The sequence below is a fragment of the Lampris incognitus genome, unplaced genomic scaffold, assembly GCF_029633865.1.
Source record: "Lampris incognitus isolate fLamInc1 unplaced genomic scaffold, fLamInc1.hap2 H_6, whole genome shotgun sequence".
In the NCBI taxonomy this organism is placed as follows: Eukaryota; Metazoa; Chordata; class Actinopteri; order Lampriformes; family Lampridae; genus Lampris; species Lampris incognitus.
This window is the reverse complement of record NW_026611081.1, coordinates 35,901-55,000: the sequence shown is the minus strand read 5'-3', so window position 1 is coordinate 55,000 and position 19,100 is coordinate 35,901. Positions and strand designations below refer to the sequence as shown.

The window sequence follows — 19,100 nt, the reverse complement described above, 5'->3', positions numbered from 1 at the left end:
TGCTCACGTCGGTTTCCGTCCTCATCGTATTCGTCCAGGTCTTCGGCCTGAGTGATCCAGTCCATGTAGCCGCACAGATCCTCCTCCATCTGCTGCTTCTCACGAAGCTTCTGGAAGTCTCCACGAGCCTTCGCCTTCTCTCTCTCTTTAGAGAACTCTCTGTAACACACACACACACACACACACACACACACACACACACACACACACACACACACACACACACACACAAAGCCTGTAGGGGCATTCTCTAATATTTCTCTGTCTGTTATTTTAAACTATTACTATGACTACTACTACTACTACTGCTACTACTACTACTACTACTACTACTACTACTTTCAGCTGCTCCCGTTAGGGGGCGCCACAGCAGATCATCCCTTTCTATCTCTTCCTGTCCTCTGCATCTTCCTCTGTCACACCAGCCACCTGCATGTCCTCCCTCACCACATCCATAAACCTCCTCTTTGGCCTTCCTCTTCTCCTCTTCCCTGGCAGCTCCATATTCAGCATCCTTCTCCCAATATACCCAGCATCTCTCCTCCACACATGTCCACACCATCTCAATCTTGTCTCTCTTGCTTTGTCTCCAAACTGTCCAACCTGAGCTGTCCCTCTAATATACTCCTTCCTAATCCTGTCCTTCTTCATCACTCCCAATGAAAATCTTATCATCTTCATCTCTGCCACCTCCAGCTCCTCCTCCTGTCTTTTCATCAGTGCCACTGTCTCCAGACCATACAACATAGCTGGTCTCACTACCATCTTGTAAACCTTCCCTTTAACTCTTGCTGGTACCCTTCTGTCACAAATCTCTCTTGACACTCTTCTCCACCCACTCCACCCTGCCTGCACTCTCTTCTCCACCTCTCTACTGCACTCCCCGTTACTTTGGACAGTTGACCCCAAGTATTTAAACTCGTATGCCTTCGTCACCTCTACTCCTTGCATCCTCACCATTCCACTGTCCTCCCTCTCATTCACGCATAGGTATTCCGTCTTGCTCCTACTGACTTTCACTCTTCTCTCCAGTGCATACCTCCACCTCTCCAGGCACTCCTCCACCTGCTCCCTACTCTCACTACACATCACAATGTCATCCGCAAACATCATCGTCCACAGAGACTCCTGCCTGATCTCGTCCGTCAACCTGTCCATCACCACTGCAAACAAGAGGGGGCTCAGAGCCGATCCTTGGTGTAGTCCCACCTCCACTCCCTATATGAGATCCTAACTGCTGAAGCAAGGCTGTGTTTCCTCATCCGTATTCCCCTTCTCATGTTTTTCTTTTCTCTAGGTTGTTGTCCACTCTGGCGAACTTCAAAAGCAAACTGGCCATTAAAATAAACATGACTGTTCCAAATTAATCAATAAATAAACTCATCAAAAAATCAATAAATGTGACCTAATAAGAGTGCATGAAAGTTTGGAGTGTGGAGATATTTCAAACAACATGTTTGCTGACTAAAAAAATAAATTTAATAAAACTGACCCACTCAGGACTCCCAGAACCAGATTTAGGACAAAGAAAGATCCAAAAATCACCAAACTGACAAAATAAACCCAAGGCAGCTCAAAACCAATGGCATCATTCATCTACACACACACACACACACACACACACACACACACACACACACACACAGTAAAGGTGATATTAGCTGAATGAAAGAGTGGTGTGTGTGTGTGTGTGTGTGTGTGTGTGTGTGTGTGTGTGTGTGTATGTGTGTGAGACAGAGAGACTGATCTGAAGTGACAATATGGGGGAAGATAAAACTAGCTAGCTAGTAAACTAGTTGCCTAGCTCGTTAACGAGCCGATTAAGCAGTGAGCTGAGGTGTTACCCAGTACAGCACATCTGTCCAGCCCTCCATAGTGATGCACTGAAAAACGGTCAGCATGGCAAAGAAGAAGTTGTCAAAGTTTGTGATTCCTCCGTTGGGTCCGTCCCACCGGCCTCGGCACTCCGTCCCATTAATGATGCACTGTCTACCGTGACCCGCGAAGGCACACGGCACAGGGTCATCCTCCACAAAGTTATCTGTTGAATTAGAGGACACACCATGCATTACAGTGGTGTTAGTTCTAGTTCTAGCATTTCCAAGATGGTTCCCAAAGGAAACAGCTTTTCTGGAGACTGAGCTGAACTACCGTGTGACGAGGAAGACCCTCGTCTGACATTAGCTTATGAGGCGGGTGTGCAGTTCCATATTCACATGTGAGAACGGTTCCTTTTTTTGGATTTTCCCCCCTTTTTCTCCCCAATTGTATTCGGCCAATTACCCTACTCTTCTGAGTGGTCCCGGTCTCTGCTCCACCCCCTCTGCTGATCCAGTGAGGGCTGCAGACTACCACATGCCTCTTCCCATACATGTGGAGTCACCAGCTGCTTCTTTTCACCTGACAGTGAGGAGTTTCACCTGGGGGACGTAGCACTGGGAGGATCCGCTATTCCCCCCAGTTCCCCCTCCCCCCTAAATAGGCACCCCGACCGAACAGAGGAGGCGCTAGTGCAGCAACCAGGACACATACCCACATCCGGCTTCCCACCCACAGACACGGCCAATTGTGTCTGTAGGGATACCCGACCAAGCCGGAGGTAACATGGGGATTCGAACCGGCGATCCCCATGTTGGTAGGCACCGGAATAGACCGCTACACTACCCAGACACCCGCGTGTGAACGGTTTCTGACTGGCTGGCTGCTGTGCTGTCTGCGTAGTCACAGATTTACACATTACTAAGGCTTTACCAGCTACCACATTCATTATGTTTGAAACATGAAACCCAAATGAGCAAATCTGTTTATTACTGAATAAAATCTATTCACCAATACTAAGAACTTAGTCCAGACTTTAAACATAAACTTAGCAATAATCAACTGAACTTTTCATGAACCGAGAAGGCTAAAAACAAGAACCCATTAGCTGGACAGCCTCCCAGCCTATCACTGCATTGCGATGACATCACCCGCACACATTTTGGCAGCCCGGACACACTTTGGCCTGACACAGCCCTGATGCAATTGCTAGCATAAGCGCTAGCTGTGGAACTTCCACGTTATGGACTTGTCACGATCGCCTATAATTGAGAAAGAATACGAAGTTGCTAAACAGTTTTTTAGCCCACAAAAACAATCACAGCCAATGGAGGGGGATTGGACTATACAGCACATCCTCTCAAAGTATCACACACATCTGATCGCAATGCCCAGATGGCTTTCAAACATGCCTTAACATTTGGTGCCTCCACAGCAATGTGCGAGAACCATTCTTAGGAGGTTCAGCACCAACACTCGCCACCTACAACTCTTCTAAAGGTAAGCCATGCATTTAACTCACTTTATGCCTGCCTCGGCTTTCATGATTATTACGCAATGCTGAATGATTTTTGGGTCTGTCTGAATTTATTCAGTAGGAGTATGTAGTCTATTTCAAATGATATTCTAATAACACGCACAGTACAGTTTGTGTGTGGATTGTCACCGTGTCATGGTGGAGAAGCTTGCATGGTCCTATGATCCCGAGAGCAATGCCATCTGGAGCAAATGGGCCCCCAGTTGTCTTGGACTCCATGCCTCTGGATCCTGACCCAGATCTGTCATGGACCGTGTGGTGGCTGTCTGTGCACCGGTCTCCTCACGTTAAAAACAGTCACGCACAGGTGTCCCCCATAAAGGGAAGCCAGCCTAACATCCCGAATTAAGTCCTATGGTGACTGGCAAGTGGCAACGGGGGCAGGATTGTGACATCTGGAAGCCCCTAGTCATGAGCCGGCACATCAGGCGGTGGGTGCTCGATTCAGTCACCAGGCTCTTGGAACGAGGTAGAAAGAGCCCTTCGGTAGCTGCACCCACGACTGAGCAGCCCTCTTTAGGGATCCACTCTGCTCACTCCACCTGGGGAAGGGGCTAGAAAAGGTGCCCTAAAAATAGCCTGCCTCAAACCTCATGACTGGATTACCGCATCCAGAGGGATCACCACATGCGGTCAGAAACACAGAAACATAAACTTTGGAGCCTGGAATGTGCACACACTGATGGGTAGTGCAACTCATATATGTTGACTGTGTTGTACGGTGTGTGTGTGTGTGCATGTGCGCGCGCACGTGTGTGCGTGCTCGTGGAGTGTAGGGGTGTCATGTAGGCCTAAATGTTTTGTTTTTGTTTTTTAATTGTATTGTTTTATTTTATTGTATTGTTGCTTGTATGCTATGGACCGGCTGTGTGTCCGAAATAAAAGATTATTGTTATTATATATGCCCCTTTTCCACTACATGGTACCAGCTCAGCTCAACTCACTTCTGTGTTGTTTGCCATTACCAAGACCAATCAGAGTTCTGCAGTGACTTTTGTACCCGCTCCAGTTTTTTTGGAACCTTGATAAAGGTGGTACCAGAAAAGTGGTAACAGTTACCAAAGTGCCGGTACTTTCCAGTAATGGAAAATGAAAAAAGGGTGAGTTGAGTTGAGGCAGTACCATGTAGTGGAAAAGGGGCATTAGACTGCTTTTATTTTTCATTGCCTTATATGCATGTCTCATACATACAAGGGAACGAAATTACATTTCACTCGGACCACAGTGCCACATAAAAACAAATAACATGCAACAAATATTAAAAACAAAAAGCGTGCCGCTCTGATGGCCGAGCGGAATAACCCGCCGTTCTTGCAACCCGCTCGTCATGTGGCTGGGAGGTTCGTATCTCAGACTCGCCGTAACCGGTCACAGCCAGAGCGTCCACGGGGTAAGGCATTCACTAGGCCACCCTTACCCGAGGGAGAGTGGGCGTAGATTGGTGTAGTGTTCGGGGACTCGTCGTTCTCCAGTGACCCCTCTGGCCCACCTGGGCGCCTGCAGCCAAGCAACCGAAAGCATTCTCCCTACGTCTCCTTCGCGGCCTGAAGGTAATGCAATCCATGCGAGGCTTCAGTGTGTAAAATAGCGAGAGCAGCCGACACGAGTTTGAAGGAAGCTGGTGTTATGACTATCTCCTTTCTGTGGACCGTGAGCCAGGGGAGTTATTCGACAAGACTTCCGGCCATATGCCATTGGGTTAACCGGGTGGGATAAGGGGAAAAAGTAGAAATAAATTAAAAACAAAAAACAAAAATTACTTCACGGACCTAAATATCCCAAGCACACCTGACAAGGACAGTGAGTAAGAAGGTCAAAAAGTCATTTTACGGAAGGTCTAAGTGTTCAGGCTGTTGATGAACCTCACAGCCGGAGGAATGAAAGTCAAATCAAGTCAAGTCAAGTCAATTTTATTTGTATAGCCCAATATCACAAATTACAAATGTGCCTCAGGGTGCTTTACAGCAACACAACATCCTGTCCTTAGACCCTCCCATCGGATAAGAAACAATTCCCTAAAAAGAACAACAAAAAAAAAACCTTTAACAGGGTGAAAAAATATGAAGAAATCTCAGGGAGAGCAACAGACTATGAAACTGTTGCATAGTTTGGTGGAGGCAGCACGGATGCTCTCAACGCCAGGGTCAGCCAGGATCAACACCTCTGGAAGGGCACTATAGGAAAGGAAGGCATCAGGAACATTAACTCCAATGGAATTCTGCTTCTTAGCAAATGTTCTCAGTATGACCTCACCATCACTAACACTCTGTTTCACCAGAAAAACAAATTTAAGGCATCTGTGAGACACCCCTGCTCTAATCAGTGACATCTCCTTGACTATGTCATTGTATGAACAAGGGACCACCGTGACATGAACATCACAAGGGCCATGATTGATACAGATGACTGCTGGACAGATCATCGCCTTATTATCTACTCCACGATTTCTATCAAACTCAAGAGGAAGAGGAGGGTTCAAAAGAAGCAGATCCGGCCAAGACTGAACCTTGGAAGCCTGAATGAAACTGCCACCCAGCAGCGACTTCAGACCTCACTTGGGGAAACACTCCAACAGGAATATCCTGATGACATTGAGAAGCACTGGAGCTTGCTCAAATCCACCATTCTTGACACCTGCAAAACCACCCTTGTGTACAAGTCCAGAAAACATCAGGACTGGATGGATGAGAATGACACAGATACAGAACAGTTCATCTCCAAGAAAAGGACAGCCATCCACGCCTGGCAAAATTATGTAACCTGCAAGGCTAAAAGAGTGGCTAACTCCAGAGCCAAGGCAGACGTCCAGAGACGGGTGAGGGAAGGGAACTTAATAACTCTTGGTGGACAGAAAAGGCTCTGGAAATCCAGCGACTGGCAGACTCTGGTGACACCAGAGGTTTTTCGAGTGCTACTAAGGCCATCTATGGTCCAAGCAACCACGGCTTTAACCCCCTGCGCTCAAAGGATGGGCAGGAGCTTCTGAAGGACAATGAGTCCATTAACAACCGATGGTAGGAGCAGTTCCAGGAACTTCTCAACCACATTAGCACAGCTGAACCAGACATTGCCCGCCAAATTCCCCAGAGTCCCATCAGAGAAGACATTGAGGAACTTCCCACCATGAGAGAGGTTCAAGACGTCATCAGGAGCGTTAAGAACAACAAGACCGCTGGCCCAGATGGGATCCCAGCTGACATCTTAAAGGAAAGTGGACCAGACCTCCTGTACCACATCCATACCCTCCGCTTCAAGGTCGGGAAAAAGAAGAACTTCCCTCAGAGCTCAGGTATGCTCTAATAGTGGCCATATTCAAGAAAGGGGACAAGGCGGAATGTGGAAACTACAGGGGCCTCTCACCCTCATCCTCGCACACAGACTGCTACCATTGGCTGAGAAAGTACTCCCAGAATCTCAGTGTTGCTTCTGCCCATCCAGAGGTACAGCAGACATGATTGTTACAGCACGCCAACTCAAGGAAAAATGCCGTGAACAAAGGCAGCCTTTGTACATGGCTTTCACAAACCTGACAAAGACCTTTGATTCAGTAGACCATCAGGCTCTGTGGAGCACACTATCAAGATAAGGCCGCCCTGACAAATACATCAGAATATTAAGGCTTCTACATGATGGCATGTCAGTCACAGTGTTCAGCAACAGCAGCTCTGAGTCAGAGCCCTTCACTGTGGAAACAGGTGTCAAATAGGGATGCATCATCACAACCACTTTATTTGCCATCTTTATTGCTGCCATACTCCACCTCATTGTTGAAGAGCTGTCACAGGGGATCCCAATTCTATACAGAACTGATGGCAGGCTCTTCAACCTTAATAGGTTCAAGGCCAAGAGCAAAGTCTGCAACACCACCATCATGGAGCTTCAGTATGCAGATGACAACGCCATCGCAGCACACTCCGCAGAGGACCTCCAGGACATTCTGAATGTCTTTGTCAAGGCATACAGAGCCCTGGGTCTAGCATTAAACATCAACAAGATCCAAGTCCTATATCTACCTCCACCCAACCAACCATCTACCGAGCCCACCATAAAAGTGGACAACAAAATTCTTGAAAATGTTGATCACTTCCCCTACCTCAACAGCCTTCTCTCCTCAAAAGCTGACATCGACTCTGAGGTCAACCACTGCCTGAGTTGTGCCAGTGGCACTTACGCCAGACTCAGGAAAAGAATCTTTGAACACCGAGACCTAAAGGCCCAAACAAAACTCCTGGTCTACAGAGCTGTTGTTCCCCCCACTCTGCTGTATGGAGCAGAGTCATGGACTTACAGGAGGCACCCGAGAGCCCTGGAACAATACCACCAAAGAGCCTTACGAAAGATCCTGAGGATCAGCTGGAAGGACAGATGCACCAACATCAGCGTTCTGGAAGAAGGCAACATGACTAGCATCACCACCACAATAATGCAACACCAACTCCAATGGACAGACCATGTCATCCGCATGTCCAACACACATCTCCCCGAACAGATCCTGCACTCCCAGCTGAAGGAAGGTCAGCAAGCTCCTGGCAGGCAAAAGAAACTTTTCAAGGACAATATCAAGACCATTCTAAAAAAAATACGACATTACATCGAGCAACTGGGAACACATTGCACTAGATAGGTGCTCCCGAAAGAAATCCGTGCAGGAAGGAGCTGCATGTCATGAACTGGAACTCCACTGTGCCGCAGAGAAAAAGTGACAGCACTGCAAGGAGAGAGAGAAAAAGTCCCAACCACCAGCATTTTCCTCTGTCCACACTGCACTAAAGTATGTGGATCACGGCTCGGCCTCTACGGCCATCTGAAGACCCACAACAAGACAACCCAATGGAGAGGACAGTCATACTCGCTTCAAGTGACCGTCGATGATGATGATGATGACAATATGTGTGTGTGTGTGTGTGTGTGTGTGTGTGTGTAAGAGAAAGATTTCGCTGCATGTTTTGAAATTGGAATTGGGTGTGTTGGTTGTTGATGGCAAACTTGTATGATCAAGTATTTACATCATAAATTGAGTTCTCAAATGGAAGTCCCCCCCTGTTCCCTACTGCTCCCCGATTAGACTTTTTCTAACACCAACTCTGAACGGCGGTGCAACAGTATGTCCCACGTAACAGAAGGTTTGTTCCTAAATTCTTGATTCTGATTCTAAATCTAAAAGATTAAATTTATTGCAATAATCATATTCACATCCAGGCTACGTGTGGTGATTTGTGGGATACGACATTTGAACAGACCATCGCAGATTAACATAAAGACTGTGAAAATCACACAGCAGGACTTCCAAACTAATCCACTTTGATTCAGTCAAAGGATTTAGTCCCTACATCAACACCACACACAACCAACAGTAAAGAGGCCAAAGGTCAGAACCACGGCACCCAGACAACAGAATTAATCTGTGATGCTGATGGATCATTCAGATGTAATTCACTGATAGATCAATGCTTATTAAGTCTAACTTCTCATAGGAACAAACACACTGCTTTGACAGGCACAACAGCAGTGTGTATCTGCGTGTGTGTGTGTGTGTGTGTGTGTGTGTGTACCTGTGCTTATATGGTAGCAGGTGCGGTGCATGCGTCCTATGAAGAGCTCCAGGCCAATGATGGCGTAGATGATGATCACAAAGAGAACGAGAAGAGCAATGTGGAGCAGAGGAACCATGGCCTTCATGATGGAGTTCAAGACAATTTGTAGACCTGACACACACACACACACACACGGTAAGATAGACAGATAGGTTAGAACCATTTACTTTACTGAAGAGCTGAATAACCTGATTCTCTCTCTCATCCTTACTGGGGACTCCAGACACCAGTCGGAGGGGTCTCAGGACCCTAAAGGCCCTCAGAGCCTTGACATCCAGACCTCCTGGTTTTCCCGGTACATGGTGGGTGGTCGCTACCTCCCCGGACTTGTGGGTCATCGTCTCCAAAACAACGCTGAATAACCTGGAACAACAAACAGACACAACCAGCCAGTCCATCAAGAGCAGAGGAAGACCATCTGGAAGCAGAATCTGGTCCTGTCATGACATCTGAACCTGGAAAGCTGATCTGGAGACAGGTGTGAATGGAAGGGGAAACAGAGCAGAATATGATGTGAAGCACTAGACCACTGCCAGGGGTGGGCCACCGAGGATGGTGGCCCCCAGGGCCTCCTCAGAGAAAAACAAGGTTCTAGAGCAGAGAACAGTTCATCTGAATCTAAATGCTAGCTGTCCAGACTGGCAGACTAGTCCGTCACAGACTTAAGTCTTCTGTGTCATCATGTCAAGTCAGTAAGGGTTTACAATGAACTAATGAGATAGGCCTCAGATGTCTCTTGTTGCCATGAAGACAGCCAATATCAAACTCAAAAGGAAATAAATCACGTCCGGGTGGCGTGGTGGTCTGTTCCGTTGCCTACCAACACGGGGATCGCCGGTTTGAATCCCCGTGTTGCCTCCGGCTTGGTCATGCCAAATCGACTGAACGCCACCAGACACTGCCGATATTGGTGCATTCTTCATGGCATCTACTGTGGAAAATGACAAAATTGTGGCAAGTGAAGCCTCATACGTGTATCATACTGTTAAACATGGACTCGGCTATAACAGCACCGACTGTGTGGTTAAGCTCAACGGTGCGTTGTTTCATGACTCAAATGTTGTGAAGAAGATGCACTTGGGAAGAACGAAAGCTGAGATGATCACAATGAATGTTTTAGGACCAAAGACTGTGCAGGATATTCTGGATGATCTGTCTCTAGCTGAAGGTGAGCCTGTGTTTTACTCGGTTTCATCGATGCCTCAAACAAGGGAAATAGAAAAAATGTTCCCAGTGTGCGTGAGATATTTTTCTGTGTCTGATCGAGTGCAGTGCAAGTTACTTGACTTTTATGAAGACAGTGATGAAACTGCAAATGGTCTACATCAAACTCTGATGAACTGTCTGGAAAAGTATGAACTGTTACAAAGTTACAGAGAAGGCTGCATGTGAAGATGTATGCCATCAAACCAGACATTTAGGTAAATAAACTTTCAGAAATTGATGGGATGCACAACAATCATACCCTACTGTTCTCAACTAGTATGCCAGGACTTTTACAAATGTGTTGGCTACTGATAGTAAAGAACAGGGGTGTAGTGGGAGGGGGACGTGGGGGATCGCCGCTCCCACACCTCTTCCGGCATGATTTTATTTTCATTTAATTTTTCTTACACTTTTTACATTTTTTTTTTAGAATTTTAATATTAAAACTACGTTAATACCAATGGTAACAATAATTGCAAACATCAAGGAAACTTCTCAATAATGTCTTCTTTGTCATAAAAAAGTCAAATCCCCCCCCTCCCCCAAAAAAGATGTTACAGGATGGTCATCATCAAGCTGTGACACGGCATTCTACAATTCCGCATAAACATTCTAAAACTAATATTGCTGCCGCTCCCTCCTAACAGAAAGTGTGGTTTAAAATGGCTAGTCGCCAGAAAAAAACAAATTTTTCGTAAGGATGTCGATAACGAAGCTCAGGGAAAAACAGCATCAATTCAGCCGCCTGAAGTTCAAACAGCCAGCACCACCAACAGTCCAGCAACCCCCTCCGCGGTTGCTAACGTCAGGGGTGGTGGTGGAAAGCTCACCATTCACAGTATGGACAGAAGAGATGTGGGCCAAAAGGAAGGAGGCATACCACTGGATTGACTGTGAGGATGGGAAAGTGGGGTGCAAGCTCTGTTCATCCGTTGCTGATCTATCAGTGTTCAAATCAAAGGGTTCCCGAATGGGGGATGGATGGCGTCGCTACACTGCAATGCACAGCGGAAAGGATAAGAGCACAATTCGGACTTCGCTGAGAAAAAATGATACTTAAACATAACAGCCCAGTAGCCACACCGCTGCCGAAGGTACCCATGAGAATGCCAAAAAACACCCCCTGGAGAAAGTATGTGATAATATGAATGCGTCGCACCTGAAAGCCACATCATGTGCTGTATTCCGTTCCGGCTGCTCTCGCTATTTTACAGGCTGAAGCCTCCTCGCATGGATTGCATTACCCTCAGGCTGCGAAGGAGACGTAGGGAGAATGCTTTCGGTTGCTTGGCTGCAGGCGCCCGGATGGGCCAGAGGGGTCGCTGGAGAACAACGAGTCCCCGATCACTACACCGATCTACACCCACTATCCCTCAGATAAGGGTGGGTGGCCTAATGAACGCCTCACCCCGTGGACGGTCTGGCCGTGACCGGTTACGGCGAGTCTGGGGAAGAGTTTTCTCGACATAAAGAATACTTTCCAAATAGAAGGAGCCGACTCGGTGAGTTCTTTTTAACAAGTGTAACTGTTACTGCTGCTCGGCATGTTTTTATCCAGCACACTCCATTTCCGTCTACCTCAACAACTACACGACATGCGCACTTCACGTCATGGTAATAGACAGTACAACAGCAGTGTCACCTACTGGTCATATTACTTTCACCTATCACATCTCCCCTCTTAAGACGATTTCTCCAAACTAGAATAATAACATTGTCTTTCTTGTACTGACACTTGAACAAAAATAGCAACGATACAAAATATCTTTGTATCGCTCCTTTCACTGTCAAATTCACTCTATTTAATAAATTAACCCTCAATTTTCTGCCCTGGCTGGGAAGGGAGCTCACTTAACATTAAAGGCTCCTTTCTCTGTGTGTTCTTGTTTTATCTACAGAATGCACACTGCTGTACTTTTGTTGTGATGTGTTCTGACATTTTGGGCCACCAAACGGATTGGCTAGCCCTTTCTCTGCACTTAACTAGACCCTGGTGCCTTTCATGGATTCTCTCTAAGATACTCTCTCTCATAATTGCAGGGATGACAATGCGGCTCCCTCTAACGACTAAGCCCTCTAGCTCAGATAACTCCCCTCTCACCTGGTAAAAGTCTCTGACTGTCTCAGTCACCTTCGCTACATACTCAGGCCATCTGTGCCTGATGAAACCCAGTACTGTCTGGAGTTACAGATCCTCATCTGTGTTTTCTTTTATCTCCTTCATTCTCTGGGGTGTGGCTGGCATCTGGCACATGGCAGCATCAATATGTGCTGCCACATCATCATGGAAAGCTCCATCTCCAAAGCACTGCTCCGGGCCTCTGGAGAGAGCGTCAGCCACTGCCAGCGTTTTGCCTGGTGCATATTCAGCTATGCCATTGAAGTGCATTAACCTCATTAACAGCCTCTGACATCTGATGGGAACCTTGTCCAAGTCTTAGCTGTTCATAAGAGGTACCAGAGATTTATGATCAGTGACTAGCCTGAAGCTATCAAGTCCGAACAGGTACTTCTCAAATCTTTCGCAGGCCCACACGCTGGCCAAGCATTCCCTTTCAACTTGGGCATACCTTGTCTCTGCATCGCTTAGCCGCCTTGAGCAGTAGGCCACAGGCTTCCAGTGTTCTCCATGCAACTGGAGCAGGACACCTCCCAACCCATAGTTGCTGGCATCTGCTGACACTGCTGTAGGCTTGGTGATGTCATAAAAGGCGAGCACAAGGGCGGTGGCTAGTGCAGCTTTAAGTTTGTGTTTTCTGGCATGATCCAGTTCTCAGTTAGAGCAAGAAAGTTGAGGGAGAGCAAGGATGCGTGGCCTGAGATAAACTCAGCTTTCGGCACTGCAGACTGGCAATTCCAGAGCCCACCCGTCACCACCTGCTAAACGCGAGTGGAGAGAGTGGGATAGATGAGATTGGTAGGGTCACAGCGCCTAGGAGTGACCCAATGTCTATGCCAGCCCCGGGAAGAGTAAAGGACAGGAATGTGAAGGAAACACATAGTCTATACTAGGTACACAAGATACAGATGACTGACCGAATCTAAAAAGAGCAGTCCTTGCTTGACAAAGTCTTGGCTTGAAAAAGTCATGCTTGCCTTTGTTCACTCTAGCCTTCGTTCAACCTAGACCTGTTTGTCCACGGCTTGTTTGCCTGACGCCAAGTAGCACATGTTAAAAATGAAATGAGGGCTGTGGCTTCACCAAACAGTGCAAAACAGACACAGATAAACACAGCAAACCCAGTATAAGATATATACACATGAAGACCAAAAGCTAAAACATAAGTTAAAAAAAGGACAAGAGTACAAAAAATATTTAAAAATATCTACATACATTCAGTGGCTAGCCAGGTTCAGGTGGGCAAGCTTGTAGAACGAAGCTGTTTTTGAGCCTGGTAGTGCAGGCTTTGAGGCTCCTGTAGCGCCTCCCTGAGCGCATGGGGGAGACGGGTCCATGGTTGGGATGGGTGGGATCTCTGCTGATGCTAAGACCCTTTCGAAGGCTGCGTTTGTGATAAATGTCTTTTATGGCTGGGAGCTGGGTACCGGTGATATGTTGGGCTGCCTTGATGACCCGCTGCAGAGCTTTCTAGTCTATTGAGGTGCAGTTGCCGTACCACACTGAGATGCAGCTGGTCAGGATGCTCTCTATGGTGCAGTGGTAGAAGTTGGTGAGAATATTGGGGGATAGGCGGGCGCTCCTCAGCCTCCTCAGGAAATGCAGGCGTTATTGGGCCTTTTTCATGAGGGCCTGGGTGTTTAATGGCCAGGAAAGTTCCTCACTGATGTGGACTCCAAGGAATTTAAAGCTGGAAACACACTCCACTTCCACCCCATTGATGTGTATGGAGGAGTGGCTACAGCTTCTAGACCCCCTGAAGTCCACAATCAGCTCCTTCGTCTTCTGCACATTGAGGACAAGATTGTTGGTAGTACACCATGATGTGAGGTGCTGAATCTCGTCCCTGTAGGCCATCTCATTATTGTTGGCAATATGGCCAATGACTGTGGTGTCATTGGCCGTATCGCCAACTATAACATTTGAAGGGTGAGTTGGCAGGCAGTCGTGGGTAAAGAGGGAGAAAAGGAGGGGGCTCAGAACACAGCCTTGAGGGGCACTTTTGCTGAGGGTCAGGGTAGAGGAGGTGTGATCACCTAACCTAACAGACTGAGGTCTGTTGGTCAGGAAGTCCAGGGTCCAGTTACAGAGGGAGGGGTTGGGGGTTGAGGCTAAGGGAGAGGAGTTTGGTGGTTAGTTTGGCGGGGATGATACTGTTGAAGGCAGAGCTATAATCTATAAACAGCATCCGGATGTATGTGTTATTAAGTTCAAAGTGGGTCAGAGCAAAGTGCAGGGCAGTGGCAATGGCATCCTCAGTAGACCTTTTGGGACGGTAGGCAAACTGATGTGGGTTGAAAGTGGGGGGGGTAATGTTTTTGAGGTGAGCCAGCCAATCGTCAACAGTTTATTAGAAGTCTAAGCAATAATCTGAACCATCAAATGTTCACCACTGCATCAGGGCCAGCAGCACCTCCCAGGCCGAGTCGTAGTATGTTCATTTGATTGCACAACTGTATGTCCTGGAACGCGACAACTGGCCACCAGCACCAGTACCTGGTTTTGGAGAGGTGGAAATGCGTGAACTCTGTAAAAGATTCAGGCTGCCAACTTTTAGTGCAATTAATGGATTCTGAGACTTTATCGTGAGCAATGGGGATGCTACACCTGATGAGCTCAGGCCTTTAATGAATTGCACCAAACTCATCCCATGTAGCACTGCGGAGTACGAAAGGGGATTCAGCCAGATGAATCTAATTGTCAACCCGATCCGCACGAAGTTACTGATTGAACGGGTATCTGCCTTGATGTTCATCAAACTACATGGGCCACTTCTAAACCAGTGGGATCCGACAGGCATCCCACTGGCAACTTGGCTGAGATACCATCGCTCAGCTGAACACACGAGAACGAGGCCTTCAGCTGAATCTCTCAAGGATTCTCCTCCTGACCCAGTGTGGCGATTTCTTTTACTCTTTTTTTAGCAGGATGTCCTGTGGTAGAAATAAAAACATCAATGGTGAGTAACACTGGTGACTTTTTTTAGGTGCAGCCTGCTGTGCTTGATGGATTACAATCTCAACTTCAAACTTAATAAGACCTATACTGTGTAGCCCAATGGAAATGACTAAGTAAACAAATGATGTTGAAAATAATAATAAGTACTGGCAATGATTTGACTCCCCCTCCGACTTGGAGCTACTGCGGCCTTTAATTATAAAATTGGTGTAGAATAAATTTGCGGATCTTTTGCTATGAACTGGAATGATTTGTGTGTGGCTTGTGAATGAAGCATGTGTCAGCATGCAGCATTTTCTGTGATGATGTCATTAAAATAGCATCCCCCACTAAAAAATCTCCACTACACCCCTGGTAAAGAAAGATGATGATGATGTTGAATGAGATGATATGGAATGTTGATTTTTTTTTCTATTAGACTATTTTCACAGTAAAAAAAAAAAAGCTAACAAATTTAAATTATTGGGTGGTCTGTGCCTTTAATGTCAGTCAGGCACAGGCCTAGATGCTGTATGATAGCAACACATCTGCCTCTTTGGCATGTTGACAGTGTCTTTGGTTCTGGTATACAGCATTGCGTGGATCTGTGTTTGAGCAGAAATTATGGTCTGCTCTGTGTGCGTGTATGTGTGGAGGTGGTGGTGGTGGTGGGGGGGGTCTGACTTCCTGGCAGTTTTATCTCTAGAATACTTTGTCGGTGACCCCTGACTACAAAAGCTGCTGTGTGGTACATGCCCCATGAGCTGGTGTAATGGATTTGATTCATCATCCCCTGCAGACATCACATTAAACAAGCAAGATACTGTCAGGATTGTAAGACTACAGACCACACACCTGCACTGTACTGGGTTCCTTCCCTTTATGCCCTGGAGAAAAAGTTGACCCTCCCCAACTCGACTGTCATTGTATAATTCACAATTTTCATGTCAGACTTGATCACATTCGTGCAAGGATCCATCTAGGAGGCTGCACATCCACAGACTGACAGGTAAAACGATTTTATTGGGTAAATTTTTTAGCTTGCGTTTTAACTTTTTTTTCATATTTCCCATTCAATGGACTTGGGCGCTGTGCAAAATTCATATAATGGCAGGAAAAACACTGGTTTGTCTGTCTGTGTGTGTGCATTTCCCTTCTCCTGGTAGGCGAAAAAAGGGTTTGTCACTAAGTTCGAACACCAGAGAAGGGGAGACATGTACAGCTGGAGGAGATCTGCGTTCTACTGAGTACACTCCTCTAGTTTTTTAAAAATGTTTTCCCATCTTCTGGTGTCGGAAGATGGCGGTGTGAATTCATATTTGCGGCGGCCTCACCCAGCACCGTCCATGCAGTGTCTTTGTCCATGTCTGTGTCTATGTTTTGTCTTCATTTGATGGCCAGGAGAGCTGGCGCTGGATCGGCTGGGAGAGTGGGGCAGGCTAAGCTAACTGCTTGCCCATATGGACCGGCAGTTCCGACAACACAGAGGGCGGTCTGGCGGCGGCCTCACCTGGCGTTGATTGTGGTGTTTTTAGTGTTGTCGTGAGGAGTGCGGGGAGGTGTGTCAAGGGTGTCTGGCTGGGAGAGCTGGCGCTGGATCGGCTGGGAGAGCTTGGTCTGCTTCGTCCGGTGAGCTGCGCCCGAGGAGGAAACGCTGAAGGCGGTCTGACAGGACACAGAAGCAGGGCAGGCTAAGCTAACTGCTAGCCCATGCAAACCGGCGGTTCCGACATTCATCCTGGGTGGCCTTCATTCCCTTGTACAGTGATTTTTTGTTTAGTTTGCATATGTGTGTTAGTTTGGGTGTGTGTGTTCTTGTAGTTTTTGGATGTGTTTTGGTCTTTGTGTTGCGCTGCTGTGGGCTGGGGGAAATGGCATTTAATTTCATTTGTACAAAAGTGCATGAACTGAAATGACAAAATAAAGTGTTCCTGATTCCTGATTTTTTTGGCAAGACTCCTGTTCAGGTGTCCCATAAGACACTGCTGTAAAGCTGAGTCCAGTTGTGTTTCCATGTTCAAAACCTACAAAATGAAGCCGGTGAGTAAAATGAAATCATAAATGATATGTATGATGGAAAAAAATATGAAAATAAGACCCAGGTTGTAATAACAGGGACTCGTCCTTTAAGTGTAGGACAAACTGTTGTGGATCCTCGTTCTGTGACCTGTTTTTTAAATCCTCTGTGAAGAGGCTTTAAGTGAAGCAACAGCAAGCTAAAGCGGTCCCTCCACAGGCAGTGCTGGATGAGCCACACCTTCATCACCATAACCATCATCATCATCATCACCCTGCGGCAGGTCCAGTTACCTCTACCAGGGGTCATTGTGAATTTGTTGTTTCATTATAAACTGTACCAACACACAGCAGTGCTTTGGATGTGTAAGGCATTAAAAGTCATGGTTCAATTCAAGTCCTGGTTCAGCATCCCACTTGCTGTCAAGCTACATGAACACAGCAGCCAAATAAACCTTCATCACCCTGCCAACAGAACACAAGCAGAAAGGTTGAGGGGAATGACAGGAGGACATGAGAGAGAGAGAGAGAGAGAGAGAGAGAGAGAGAGAGAGAGAGAGAGAGAGAGAGAGCGATAGAGAGAGAGAGCGATAGAGAGAGAGCGAGCAAGTGAGAGAGCGAGAGAGAGACAGTGAAAGAGAGAGGGAGAGAGAACGAGAGAGAGAGATTTTCTGTGTCACACACAATCGGATCAGGCCAGCTACTATTAATCCAGAGAGAGAGAGGGAAAAGACAAAGAGATAAATAGAGAGGAAATCATAGAAAGGAAAGAGAAAAACAGGCAAGGGAGGGCAGGACAGAAAAAGAGTGATACACAGAATGATGGTGTGAAAGGAAGAACCGGTGTGATGAATCAGGAATCAGGAACACTCATTTGTCGTTTCATTTCATGCACTTGCACACATGAAATGAAATGAAACATGGTTTCCCCCAGCCCACAGCAGTGCAACAAAAACACAAAACCACAAATCCAAACTACAAAAAAGTACAAAAACACATATATCCAACATATCAAAAAAAAAAAATTCACTGTCCAAGAGAGCGAATGCCAGGATGACTGTCGGAACTGCCGGTCTGCATGGGCTAGCAGTTAGCTTAGCCTGCCCCGCTTCCGCGTCCTGTCAGACCACCCTCAGTGTTTCCTCTTTGGGCACAGCTCCAGGCAGGGCTGTGGTCCCTGGGCCCACAGGATGCAGCAGACCAAGCTCTCCCAGCCGATCCAACGTCAGCTCTCCCAGCCAGACACTTTCGACACACCTTCCCACACTCTACACGACAACACTAAAAACACAGTCAAGGGTAGATGAGGCCGCCGCCAGACTGCCCTCGGTGATATTGGAACTGCCGGTCTGCATGGGCTAGCAGTTAACTTAGCCTGCCCCACTTCTGTGTCCTGTCAGACCGCTCTCGGTGTTTCCTCTTCGGGCGCAGCTCCAGGCAGGGCCATGGTCCCTGGGCCCACAGGAAGCACCAGACCAAGCTCTCCCAGCCAATCCAGTGCCAGCTCTCACAGCCATCAAACGAAGACACAAACTTAGATGTAGACGTGGACAAAGACACTGCATGGACGGGACTAGGTGAGGCTGCTGCAAACGTAATTTCGCGCCGCTATCTTCCCACACTGGTACTGGGTGTGAACAGTGATGAAGCGATAAAGAAGAAAGCCACTTTATTTTGTCATTGTATTCTTACAACAAATTGTTCTTTGCATTTAAGCCATCCTATCAGGCATGGGCACAAGTCTATGAATACTAGGATGGCACCCAGCGCTTTACCTGTGCTCCCTGTCCATATGGTTAGTGGTCGTGCCAGGAAGGGCATGTGACATAAAATTTTGCCAAATCAGTATGCAGACTGACAAGACCATACTAGA

General features: G+C 47.0%; 1 protein-coding gene across 1 annotated transcript in view; it reads right to left on the bottom strand.

The window, feature by feature from the left end:
* The window catches only part of cacna1fb (calcium channel, voltage-dependent, L type, alpha 1F subunit), a gene marked incomplete at its 5' end in the record, with an annotated part of 128,982 nt that overhangs the window by 94,220 nt on the left and 15,662 nt on the right, over positions 1-19,100 (bottom strand). The window contains 5 exons of the mRNA XM_056301732.1: positions 8-159; positions 1,493-1,596; positions 1,845-2,041; positions 8,908-9,060; positions 9,161-9,312. Coding sequence (XP_056157707.1) covers positions 8-159; positions 1,493-1,596; positions 1,845-2,041; positions 8,908-9,060; positions 9,161-9,312 — 758 coding nt within the window. The remainder of the gene's footprint in view (positions 1-7; positions 160-1,492; positions 1,597-1,844; positions 2,042-8,907; positions 9,061-9,160; positions 9,313-19,100) is intronic.